Source organism: Hippopotamus amphibius, chromosome 10 (assembly GCF_030028045.1).
Source record: "Hippopotamus amphibius kiboko isolate mHipAmp2 chromosome 10, mHipAmp2.hap2, whole genome shotgun sequence".
NCBI classification, from domain to species: domain Eukaryota; kingdom Metazoa; phylum Chordata; class Mammalia; order Artiodactyla; family Hippopotamidae; genus Hippopotamus; species Hippopotamus amphibius.
This window is the reverse complement of record NC_080195.1, coordinates 2,376,415-2,390,110: the sequence shown is the minus strand read 5'-3', so window position 1 is coordinate 2,390,110 and position 13,696 is coordinate 2,376,415. Positions and strand designations below refer to the sequence as shown.

Sequence of the window (13,696 nt, the reverse complement as noted above, 5' to 3'; positions counted from 1 at the left end):
CTCCCCTCCTGCATCTCACCCCTTGACCGCTCACCCCTCCCTCTGCCCCGTCTCTGGGAGGGAAGGGCGTCTCAGCCTCACGTTGGCAAAGACAGTCTTCCTGGATTCGGGCACTGGTGTGGCTGGGTCTGTCTCACAGGTTCTGCTGCCTCCGTTTCTTTACTCAGAAAAGGGAGCCCCAGGCCCTGGGGAAGGTGACGATTTGCCCTGGACACCTGTTGCCACCAGGGTCCCTTCATCCATCCCCCATGCTGGTGGTGCAAGTCTTCCTGATGTCGTTAGAGGGATACCTGCGGCATCCCTGTGAGGATGGAGCTTACCTGGAGCCTTCTGTCGCCTGGTCAGGGCTCAGGAAACACCAGGTCTGGGTGGTCCTCTCTTTGGTGGGGGCGGGGCACGCAGACAGCCTGCACTGTGTTGCGTCTCTCACCCTGGAGCCCCCAACCAGCTTGCCTACAGAGTCCTCTTCTGGTTGTGGCTTGTGCCATTTCGAGGGTTCATACCTGAGCTTATCAAGGAAGAGAATGAAAAAAAGGTGTCCGTGTCCATGTACTTTCAAGTAGTCTGGGCTGCACTCAGAAACGGACGTCTATGTAATAACTGCATTATGGGCCTTAGTAAACTTTGTTGTCTTGGATGTGAAAGATAAAAGTGTGGATTAGATATTTTCTCTACAGCTCCAGATAGAAAGGCTTTACAATTCTGATATAGTTTAGTGAATTTAAAGTGGAGATTGCAGACAATAGATGTCATCTTCTGTGCCACCTGGCGAGAATGGATTCCATCACGGAGAATAAAATCTGCCACATTTGAATGAAGTGTGTACAGGAGTCGTACTCAATAAAAAGCTCTCCCTAATCTCACCTTGATGCCGGTGGGGAAATTTTAACAACTTTAGCATACGTACTGTTGATCTCCAGGTTTAACTTTATATACAGTAACGTGGTGGTTTATTCTATAAAACCACTGCCTTGACTTATTTTTCAAAGTCAACTTGATGTAAAAGTCAGAGTCCTGCTCCTCTCCACCTGTCTGGCTCTCTGTTCAGGTACATGTTGTGTAAATAGACGTGTTACCTCTGGGTCCCCTGTGCAAGGAGCCAGCTGGACACTGTTTATTGAGAACCTTTACCGCTGATCGGGGCTGCCTTCAAGCAGATTTGCTCTCAGGGTCTGGTCAATATTGCACTTAAAGATGTGCAGAACCTCAGATTACAAATATATCCTTCCAAGACCAGAGTTTAAATCCCTCTGCCTCGGTTTGTTTCATGATGATGTCAACTTACGACTCTGGCTCTGCCGACTTTTACCAGGGATTTGTATCAGGGCATCTCTGACTCTCCCTAAAGGCATTTTACTCCATCCCTGAGGGCATGGCTCTTGTCAGGCGCTGCACACATCACACACTGTGTCTTAACCTCTCCCTGTTAATCTCTGGCACACACCGTATTCACCCAATCAAGGCGAATGGCCAGCTAAAATATATACTTTAAATAACTCTGCATTTCCTATACTTTCTCCAGAATTTTTGAAATTTAGTGATATTCAAAACATGCAAAGACTTCAAAATAGGTCAGTTTTAGGCCAGGTTTTAACTTGTGAGTAACAGTTACTTTCCAGCTGCCCAATTTACAATGGAAAGGAGTGCTGTAAAGGATTCCCACACCACTTTCCTGTCAGGTACCTGCCAATAGGACGCAGGTGTGGCATGCTCCAGGTGTTACTTTGCATCGAATTCATGTTTTGACAGCTTTGTGGCAAAGCTCAGGGTTTTGTTTTGTTTTTTTAAATCTCCAGGTTTGAACAAATTATTTCTTTAGTGAATATATAGTAAAATAGACTTTTTGGAGTACAGATCTATAAATATTAATACATGTATAGATATGTATAACGACCAGCAAAATCAGGATACAGAAGTTTTTTGCCCCCCCAATAAGACTGTGCTATCTCTTTGTGGTGACACTTTCTCTCACCTTAAACCCTGAAGCACTAATCTATTATCCGTCATTATAGTTTGTCTTTTTGAGAATATCACATAAATAGAATTACATGCTGTGTACTCTTTAAGACTGCAAGTATGAATGTAAAATGGTAGAGCTATTCTGGAAAACAGGTTGGCGGTTTCATTTGAAGTTAAATATTTATTTATCATATAATCTGGCAATCCCACTCCTAGATATTTATCCTAGAGAAATAAAATTTGCTCTACATGAATAGAGTTAACTCTATTTTGCCAAACAACTGGAAACAACATAAATGTCCTTGGACAGGTAAATAGATACACACAGCTTGGTATATTCATACAAGGGAGTTCTTTTCATCCGTACCAAGGAACAAACTACTGCCGCACACAGCAATGTGGGAATTGCATGGTGCTGTGCTGAGTGAGAGCAGTCAGTTTGATTTCACAGTCCCTTTCCTGCAGACGTATTTCATGTATGTGAGGTTAGAACTGTTGAATCTTTTAACAAGGGCCAAAAAGAAGACCTGTCCAGAAATGAGATGGCTTTTGTATACACTGTAATATTCGCAGCAAGCAAACGTCATGAAGTTACTGCCTCACATGGGTGCAATTAAACTTTAAAGAACAGTGACCCATTTTCACGTGTTCTCTTGATGCAGTGCGCCCTGGTTGTAGGAAAGGAACAAACACATGATCCAAAGTCATTTCCTTCCTTTGGGCTAATGATTCAGTACGCTGGGACGTGTAGTCAAGATGCTGCTGGTTTCAGTTCAACACTGATCCTGGCTGCAAGGAGGCGTATCAGACCACGGAGGTTAAGACAGCTCAATCAAGGCCCAACTCTGTCAAAAAGATAAGAGAATTTTAGGTCTGAATGACTCCTTGAAGGTAACTTAATACAAGTATTTCCCAGATGAAGAAACTGACATAGATGTAAAATAATTTAGCTAAAACCACAGGGCAAATTAAAGGCAGAACTTCAACAGAAGCACAAATACCAAGTCCTTGGTATGCTAAGATCAAAGATTTAAATCATTAGTTCGAGATATTCCTATGAAATTTAAACATGTAGATATTTAATGAATTTTAATGGGGATTAATTTATATTTTCACGTATGCATTTGTTCAAAGAAATGGTGCATTTTATATGCAAGAGTCTGGGGATCAAAAGGCCAGGTGACAAAAGCGTGCACTCAAGAAGGTTTAGAATTTGGTAGGAGAGGGAGGAAGTAGATGCCTGCGAATGTTTGTCTTTGGAGACGTGTACACAGGGTTCCACAACGACCTAGAGGCAGAAAGTACCTGCCTCGCCTAAGGGAGTTAAGAAATGCCAAGTGAGAATCCTCAAAGTCTGTAAGAACTGCTGGTTCCTACTCAGGGAGCATAGGCACTACAGGCAGTGATTTCAGTATTTTCCCCAATCCTGGAGGCCGAGGAGCCGCCAGTGTTTTTGGAGAATGGTTGAAACGCCAGCCTGCGAGTTCCACCATGGAAGGGGCATGGGAAACTCAGCACCTCCAGTACGATGGCATCTTTCCCAAAGACCATTTTGTTATAGTCCTCTGATAAATAAGTCAAGTTACTTAGCAACTCAGAGTAATTTTATTTTTAAATTTAAAACATTATGTACTAGAAAGTCAATTTGGGAGAAAATAAAACTGTTTTTAAAAAAGCAGTTATGGCTTCTGTGTTATGATGACTGTTAAAGTAGTTTACCAAAATTAGCATTTATTTTATTTTTCAGATATTGAAACAAAAAATCCTGTTCCCAACAGATAAACAGTTGCATAGGGTAACAATATTTGCTTCGTTATTTTAAACACATTTTTCCATCATTGCTAGCAAACTAAAATACTTCTGGAAAAAAGAAAGAGGAACAGAAAGGGAAATATTTTCTTTTGTTTTAAATAGTTCTAAAATAATTTTGTAAAATTTTAAAAAATTAGCACAAAAATACTTTTTGAATGTTCAAGTAATTTTTCAAATGTGTTAAATAATTAATTGTACCAAGCCATCTTACAGTCATTTTCATAAATACAGCAGTCACCTTAAGTATCAGGCTTAAATTCTGAAACTAAGTAAAGCAAATCATCTTTATTTTTATTTTTTTTTAATTTTTAAAAAATCTTGGCCACTCTGTAGCAAGCAGGATCTTAGTTCCCTGATCTGTGTTCTACCCGCACCCCTTGCGATGGAAGCGCAGATTCTTAACCACTGGACCACCAGGGAAGTCCCACAAATAATCTTAATTTGACTTTGATTGAAGGAGCTTTGTAGTATAGCAGTGTACCTGCTTATTTAGTTTTATATGAATCAATAGACTAACATAAAAATGTATTAAAATAAAGTCCAATGCAGAAATAAAATAAATTCGAATATTTGCAATCAGAGGTATTTCTAAAGTAGTTAACTTGACGATATACATCTTTTCAATGTGGGAAAATTTTCTACATGATATAATTAAGTTTTTAACAACTTAAAATTAAATCAAATGTCTAAGGGGAAGTGATACCAGAATCGGGAGGATAAGTTAGGAGGCTGCTTCAGTGATGTTGGTATGAGACACTCAAACTGAGAAAGTGGAGACAGAAGGAAGGAAATGGTGAAAGGACTGTGGGAGAGGTAAAGTTCGTTATGACTTTACCTCTTTCATATGAAATGTATGAATATATATATACTTATAGTCTCTGGATTGTGGCATAAAAAGGGGTAGGCACTGAGAAATCAACAACTTTGAAGTGAAGTCTGGAATCCTTCCAAAGACTGATTGAATCAAGGTGGTCACTCTCACTGCCAGAAGAAAATTAAATCCTCCAAGAAGGAAGATAACACACACAGCTTCTGCGATGGTGTATACACAAAGTCTAGCATTTGACAAACATGTCTAGAAACAACACCTGATGACCCAAAACCAGGAGACAGACAACAGAAAAAGCAAAGGACACCTAGATATTATAGTTACCACTAAGGGACTTTGATAATTAACTATGATTTATATATTTAAGAATATAAATTAAATGGTCAAAAATTTTGCCAGAAAACTGTAATTCATAAAAACAAATCAAATGAAAGTTTTAAGAATTTTAAATGCAACATCTGAAATAAAGAACTCAAAGACATGACTTGAACTGGAAGTTAGATTAGTAGAAAATATTCAACCGGAAGCAGGAAAAAAAAAATGTACAGAAAATATATATGTAATTGGAGTTGAAGAGAAAGAGGGAAAATGAGACATAACTAATATTTGAAGACATTGTCACCAAGAATTTTCCAATACTGACAACAGACATCAGGATAGAGATTCAAGAAATTCTACAAGACCGTCAGTGTAATATAAGAACAACCTCAGCCTGGCACTTTGTAATAAGTCTGCTGAAAAACAGGGCAAGGGGGTCTTCCCAGATGGAGTAGTGGTTAAGAATCCACTGGCCAATGCAGGGGACACGGGTTCGGGCCCTGCCCCAGGGCTCGAAGTGCCCCAGGAAGATACCACATGCTGCGGAGCAACTAAGCCCGTGAGCCACAACTATTGAGCCCATGTGCCATAACAACTGAAGCCCGTGCAGCCAGAGCCCATGCTCTGCAACCAAGAGAAGCCACCACAATGAGGAGCCCACGCACCACAATGAAGAGAAAGCCCATGTGCAGCAACGAAGATCCAATGCAACCAATAAATAAATAAATTTGTTAAAAAAAAAACAGGACAAGGAAAGATCTTACAAATAGCATAAACAAAGAAACATTATTTTCAAAATGGCAACTATAAGATCCATAGAAGTCTTCTCCTTATAAATAAAAAAAAGTAAAAAGACAACAAAATAATATCTTTGAAGTCTTGGGTGAAAGAAACAAGCTGTTAGATTAAAGGGACAATTAAAAACTGACTAATCAAAAAAGAGAAAAACAAAAATGAACTTTTATTTATTAGTAATTATATTCTAAGTAAAAGGCTAAAATCTCTGAAAAATCATGTAAATAAAATAAATGAACAATAATGTAAAACAAGTATTTGATGTTTACATAAACTGACATGAAATATTTATATACCTAGAATAGTTGAAAGCAGAAGGCTGGAAAAGATACTCCTTGTAAGGACTAACCAACCGAAGAAAGAATGGTCTAGCTTTATAATTATAAGTCAAAGTAGACATTCGTGCCAGAGATTCATGCTCTGTGCCCTTTTTGGCATGTTACACTTCAATAAAATCTATGGATAGGGAAGAAAAAAAATCCCTCTTCAAACAAGCACATAGAACAACCAGACATAAGGGAACCAACTTTCCGATGAAGACAGGTCTCCAGAAGGAAGTCCGTGTTTCTGGACTGCACGTCACTCACTGAAATACTTCTTTTTTCAGTTTGTGTGTAACGTTGCGTGAGTTCCTGCCCTGTCACAGCCGCTGTTCGTCTTCCTCCGAGGGGTGGCGTGCGCCGCAGCCCTCAGGTGAGAGGGCCGTGTGGACGCACAGGCGATGTGACTGATGCCGCCAGCCAGGCGCTCACAGCCCTGAAACAACTGTGCTGAAAGCCAGCCTTCCTCCTTGCTTAGAGACATTTGTTTTGGTTGAGCTGATTTTTTTTTCTTACACTTTTTCTGTTTCAACATGCTTTTCTGCCAGCACGTTGACTTCAGGCAGTGGAGTCAGTGGGTTTAGCGTGTCTTCCCGCGGGCTGACGGCGGCCGCCGTGTGACTGCTTTGCTGATGCACAAGGAACGCTGCACGGCAACTTCCATCCCCTGCGACCTGCGCGTGAACAGGCGGCGGGGACGTCCCGTGCACGTGCCAAGTGTGTCTCAGCTGGCCGTGTTCTCCTGATGCGTGGTCACCTTTGGTTTCCTGTGTGGATGCGTGTGTGTGTGCGCGTGTGTGCGTGTGTGCGCGTGTGCGCGTGTGCGTGTGTGTGTGTGTGTGTGTGTGTGCCCAACCTTTATTTAGAGCAGTCTTCTGTTCAGAGCGGAACTAAGAGGGAGGTACAGAGATCCTGGCACACCCCTGCCTGTGCACGGGCACAGCTCCCCCAGGATTGGTGCCCCCACCAGCTGGGGCGGTGCTTCCTCCCGGGGACGGACCTCTGTGGACACATCATCATCACCCCGAGTCCGTAGCTCATGTTCGGGTTCTGTCTTTTTTTTTTTTTTTTTGCCTTTTTTTTAAGAACTTTTATTGAGATACAGTTAACAGACAATAAACAGCATATATTTAGAGTGTACAATCTGGTATCCCAATCTCCCAGTTCATCCCCCCCAACCCTCCCCGCTTTCCCCACTGGGTGTCCATGTGTTTGTTCTCTGCATCTGTGTCTCTATTTCTGCCTTGCATTTCCTCTTTCATGGTTGTTAGCATTTGCCTTGTGTATGGAGGTGCTCCTATACTGGGTGCATATATATTTATAATGATCTCCTCTTCTTGGGTGGATCCCTTGATCTTTATGTAGTGTCCTTTCTTGTCTCCTGTAATATTTTTTTTATTTTAAAGTCTATTTTATCTGATATGACTATTGCTACTCCAGCTTTCTTTTGATTTCCATTTGCATGAAATATCTTTTTCCATTCCCTCACTTTCAGTCTGTGGGTCTCTTGTAGACAGCATATATATGGGTCTTATTTTTGTATCCATTGAGCCAGTCTGTGTCTTTTGGTTGGAGCACTTAGTCCATTTACATCCAAGGTAATTGTCGATATGTATGTTCCTATGACCATTTTCTTAATTGTTTTGTTGTTGTTTTTGTAGGTCCTTTTCTTCTCTTATGCTTCCTGCTTAGAGAAGTTCCTTTAGCATTTGTTGTAGGGCTGGTTTGGTGGTGCCGAATCCTCTTAGCTGTTGCTTGTCTGTAAAGCTTTTGCTTTCTCCATCGAATCTGAATGAGATCCTTGCTGGGTAGAGTATTCTTGGTTGTAGGTTCTTCCCTTTCACCACTTGGAATATATTGTGCCACTCCCTTCTGGCTTGCAGAGTTTCTGCTGAGAAATCAGAGCTGTTAACCTGATGGGAGTTCCCTTGTATGTTATTTGTCGTTTTTCCCTTGTTGCTTTTAATAACATTTCTCTGTCTTTAATTTTTGTCAACTTGACTAATATATGTCTTGGCGTGTTTCTCCTTGGGTTTATCCTGCCTGGGACTCTCCGCACTTCCTGGACTTGGGTAGCTATTTCCTCTCCCATGTTAGGGAAGTTTTCAACTAGAATCTCTTCCAGTATTTTCTCGGGTCCTTTCTCTCTCTCGTCTCCTTTTGGGACCCCTATAATGCGAATGTTGGTGTGTTTAACATTGTCCCAGAGGTATCTTAGGCTGTCTTCAGTTCTTTTCATTCTTTTTTCTTTATTCTTTTCTGCATCAGTGATGATCACCCTTCTGTCTTCCAGGTCACTTATTCGCCCTTCTGCCTCAGTTAATCTGCTATTGGTTCCTTCTAGTGTATTTTTCATTTCAGTTATTGTGTTGCATATCTCTGTTTGTTTGCTCTTTAATTCTTCTAGGTCTTTGGTAAACTTTTCGATCTTTGCATCCAGTCTTTTTTCAAAGTCCTGGATCATCTTCACTATCATTATTCTGAATTCTTTTTCTGTAAGGGTGCCTATCTCCTCTTCACTTAGTTGTTTTTCTGGGGCTTTATCCTGTCCCTTCATCTGGTACAAAGTCCTCTGCTTTTTCATTGTCTCTATCTTTCTGTGGCTGTGGTTTTCAGTTCCACAAGACGACATACTGCTGATACTGCTTGATCCTGCTGTCTGCCCTCTTGGGGAGGAAGCTGTCTTGGAGGCCTGTGGGTGCTTCCTGATGGGAGGGACTGATGGTAGGTAGGGCTGGGTGGGCAGAGCTCAGTAAGACTTCAGTCTGCTTGTCTGCTAATGGGTGGGGCTGTGTTCATACCTTGTTGGTGGTTTGGCCTGAGGCTACCTAGCACTGGAGCTTCCAGGCTCTTTGATGGGGCTAATGGTGTATCTGGGAGGGTTCCCGCCAATGAGCACTTCCCAGAACCCCTGCTGCCAGTGCCCCTGTCTCCTCGGTGAGCCACAGCTGCCCCCCACCTCTGCAGGAAACCCTCCAACACCAGCAGGCAGGTCTGGTTCAGTCTCCTATGGGGTCCCTGCTCCTTCCCCCTGGGTCCTGGTGAGCACACTGTTTTGTGTGTGCCCTCCAAGAGTGGAGTCTCTGTTTCCCCCAGTCCCATGGAGGTCCTGCAATCAAATCCCGCTGGCTTTCAGGGTCTGATTCTCTGGGGATTCCTCCTCCCGTTGCTGGACTCCCAGGTTGGGAAGCCTGACGTGGGGCTCAGAACCCTCACTTTAGTGGGTGGACTTCTGCAGTATAACTGTTCTCCAGTTTGTGAGACACCCACCCAGTATTTATGGGATTTGATTTTAACGTGATTGTGCCCCTCCTACCGTCTCACGGCGGCTTCTCCTTTGTCTCTGGAGGTGGGGTGTCTTTTTTGGTGAGCTCCAGTGTCTTTCTGTGGATGATTGTTCAGCAGTTCGTTGTAATTCCAGTGCTCTTGCAAGAGGGAGTGAGCGCACGTCCTCCTACTCCACCATCTAAATCCTGTCAGGGTTCAGTCTGGATGCTGCCGTCTGTGGGTTGGGACAAGGGGATAATGACCTGTGTCCGCCATTACAGCATCAGGCGTGTGTTCTCACTGCCCTGAAGAACCTCCCTGCTCCACCTGGTCACCCCTCCCACTTCCCAGTCCCTGGCAACCGATGAGCTTTCTACTGTCTCCATAGTGTTGCTTTTCCAGAAGGTGCTGGGGTTGCAGTCATACTGTACGTGGCCTTTTCAGGTCGGCTTCTTTCACTTGGTCCACGCATTCACGTTTCCTTCGTGTCCCTTCATGGCCTGATCGCGCATTTCCTTTTAGTGCTAAAGAAGATTCCATCCTACGATATGACTGTTAAAGGTATTTTGTGGTAGAGGTGCGTGATAATGCCAGACTGGAATGCAGCCCAAGCATTTCCTGAAGGAACCAGAACTTCTCTCAGCTTAGACGTGCTGGGAGGCACACTAAAGCGGGAATGTTATGTCCCCGCTCCGCAGTGAGGCACAGAGGGTGACCCGCCCTCCCAGTCTGTCCAGCACTGCCCCAGTTTCACCACTGAAAGCCCTGCGCCCAGAGAAGACCTTCAGTGCCAGATAAATGGGAGGGCTGGGCACCCTGAGTCGATTTTTAAAATCAGATACAATTTGCAGTTATAATAAAGAATATAATAAAATACTTTGTGATTCAAATATGAATATAAATTACAAATGGCTGTAGATTCTTTGAAGAAGGGTCTTCTTATGTCTATATCTATGTCTATATCTATATTGATATCTGTATCTATGGCTTATTTGTTTAAGCCGCATCAAGGGAACAGGAGAGATATTTGGTGCCTTAAATAATAATGGTTTTGACATTTCTCTTCTCTTCAGACTCACTGGGTCCAGCGTTCCTGACCTCATCGTGAGTATGAGCAACCAGATGTGGCTACACCTGCAGTCCGACGACAGCATCGCCTCGCCTGGGTTTAAAGCTGTTTACCAAGGTATGGCCTGAGCACACTTGCCGGCATGTAAAACCAGCTTTCTCGCGGAGGGCCAGGACCATTCTCTATGTGTTAGATATAAATAAAACCGACAAGTCAGAGCAATGTTTAAAAATAGGGACTAATTATTTGCAGCTTCCTTAATTAAAGTTCTACTTATAGCTCTTCTTTGCGAGGGAGAAATGTTAACTTCTTGAAAGCTTGGCTTGCTGTTACTGTGGCAGAATGAAGAGTGAGATTAAGTATAACATGTAAGCTAGGAAATGTGTTCATACTTGCAGATCTTGGCATTTTATCTGTTCCCGAGAGGATGTCGTTATGCTTATAACTAAGGGAAACATTTTGAACAAAGTATGAATTTGAGTGGCATCAACTCAACAAAGCTTGTTATATACGTCCTCATGTACAAATGTGTGGGTTTTTTAATGGAAGACAGGGAAATCTAGACACAGCTGGAAAAAATCTGCAAAGTACTTGTATAGGAGAACAATAACCTTGTTTTGAGTTATGAGTTGGGCTTGCTGTGGAGAAGAGAATGCTCCTTGAGGGAAGTTGGCTTCCTCTCTGAGTCGTGAGATGCTGAGAAGCTGCAGTGATACAAACCGAGAACCCCAGTGAACGGTTTGCCGTAGTGAAGTAGCTGCTGTGCGGGTGGCCCAGGGCCCCGGGCTCTGTGTGTTGCCTCTTTAAACAATCTCATCCGACTGTTCCACCTACGTTGTTTCATCTGCATCTCCTGGGAAACACATCTTTTAAATGTAGCATATTGATTGGTATTTTCTAAAACTTTTTTTAATTATGAAAACTTAAAAAATGTAAACAAATAGAGTGATATGAACCTGAGATGACCTACATTTACGAACTTTGGCAAGACTCCCGAACATTCTGCTACTGACTCGAGTCTGGAGATGTAGGACACAGCTGCTCCATCCGTGTGCTCCTCTAGATTGTCAGCCTCAGCTCAGGCCTGCCTTTCCTCAAGTATCCTACAACATCTTTTGGGAAATCAGCGATATTTCCTTCTATTAGACATTCCCAAATGGTTCCCAGACTCACAGGCGAATGAATCTTTATTCAGGGACTACATCTTAGAAAAATTAACTTCTCTCTTCCTGTTCCCATGAAAGAAAGAAAAAGAAAAAGAAAGAAAGAGAGAAAGAAAGAAAGAAAGAGAGAGAGAGAAAGAAAGAAAGAAAAAGAAAGAAAGAAAGAAAATCCTTTCCCATTGCCACGCCCCCCCCCCCCAAAAAAAAAAACCAACAAACTGCCTGTAATTCCAGGTTTTCAGAGGTTGAGTTCACCTTGCCTCGTTCTTTCGCACTGGGTTCTGAAGGTGTCAGCGCAGCAGCGGGCTACCCTCCGCTCCGTCTGTGGGGCGCACTGTGGTCCAGGGCTCCGCATCTCTTCATCGCGAGAAATGGTGACGAGCTGGGAGTGAAACAAGGCCGACGGGGTCTGAGACGGGAACATGAGGAACGAAAAGTGACCCTTGTGACCTTTCAACCTCAGGGCGCCCAGAGGAGCTGTCAGGAGGCACATGTGTTTTCCCTGGCAGCACACACACACAGGCACACACAGACCGTTTAACTTTAGATCTGTGCCTTCGTGTGCTCTGTACCAGTAATTAAAAAGTTTTGACTCAAGAAACAAACATCTAAGAAGGCTCCCCAGCAGGTGACGTTCTCCCTCTGGGCTGTGCAGAAGCAAAACGCGGGCGGCTCGCTGCTTGTACCTTCAGCTTAGACCCTGCGTATGTTTGACTAAAGGAAAGAGAGCGTTCTCTCGTGCCCAGAGATGAAATGTGTCCCCAGATATGACACAATGACCTTCCTGATATTAACAATGTTTTATAAGTTATTATATAAAACTACTCATTTATAAAACTTAGAATATATATTTAAGCTGCCATTTATATACACTGGCATACTTTCAGTAAACCGCAACTAATTTGAAGTGATTTTCGGTAAGAGTGGAAAGAACATATTTTCAACTTGTTATAGTCATGAGAAGTATTTTCAGGATCACTTTATACTATCTTACAAATACCATTGCACTGATAGTTGATCAAAATTACTGGGAAATTACATTTTTAAACAGACAATTTTTACAGAGACAATTTTTACTGACACACGAAAGATCTATCCTTTGAAAGAAGCTGCTCATTATAAACTATACTCTAAGAAAATAGACCATAGGCATTCAGAATAAAACTTAATATATGTTCTACATAACTATTTAAATTTTCAAAACTTTAGATACTATCCTTAAATTTCAAAATTCTAAGGAAGTAACAAATTTAAAAGAACCGTAATACAATAAAATTGGTTGTTATTTTATTTGGATTATTTTACTGTTGCGAAGAAAGAAAGAATTAATTAATTTGTAAGTTATTGTCAGGGAAAATTAGAAAACTGACATGGGAGATGCGGTTGGTTATTACCATGTGGATATTGCAGACTCATCTATTAGCGATTTTGTTTCAGCGTTGCTAATCATCTGTACATGCATTTTCTTTGAATTCTCCTTTGAAACAGTGTTTTAAATATCCCACTGGTTCCTTCACTGATTACAGAGCTCACTGAAATCTTGGACGTGATAGATATGTATGTACACACGTGAAAATGAGAACTATTAATCTGGAGGGATGGGATTTTATTTTCTTCAATTTTACTTTGTGAATTTGAATAAAGAAACACTATGCTGTTGTCTTCCAAGTGTCCGCTGTAGGGTATTCAGGAGCTGGAAAAAAAAAAGCAGCTAGTAGTTACTGCATGCCAAGCCAGCGAGGCAGGTAATTATACAGCGTCTCCCAATGTCAAAACAGTAAGGACGGCGGGTGACGGAGTCCTGAGCGCAGCAGTGCAGGCAGCGTGGCAGGGCTGCGTGCTTGCCTCGTGAGGGGCAGGAGAAGAGTCGCAGCGCTGAAGACACCTGTGGTGCCGAGAGGACCCCACAGGAGCATCCTTACCTGCAGAGTGTGAAAGACTGCTCCTTGCTAGAAGCATGACTCTTTCATACAAGAAATGCTGCGACAAAAAATGGTATTTACATCTGATGCAAGGGTTCGGACTAGGATGCACGGATGATTGCTGAATACTTCCTGACATTCAGGTTTTTAGAGTTGACCTTTAATTGAACTTTTATATGACTGTGCTGTTATTTCAAAGAGCTCGGCAAAGGTGTAATCCTTTCCACGTGACCTGCACTTGC

At 42.4% G+C, this 13,696-nt stretch overlaps 1 protein-coding gene across 1 annotated transcript in view; it reads left to right on the top strand.

Annotated features, from left to right (window-relative positions):
• CSMD1 (CUB and Sushi multiple domains 1) overlaps window positions 1-13,696 on the top strand; it is a 1,409,269-nt gene that overhangs the window by 1,011,806 nt on the left and 383,767 nt on the right. The window contains exon 12 of the mRNA XM_057697717.1: window positions 10,374-10,486. Coding sequence (XP_057553700.1) covers window positions 10,374-10,486 — 113 coding nt within the window. The remainder of the gene's footprint in view (window positions 1-10,373; window positions 10,487-13,696) is intronic.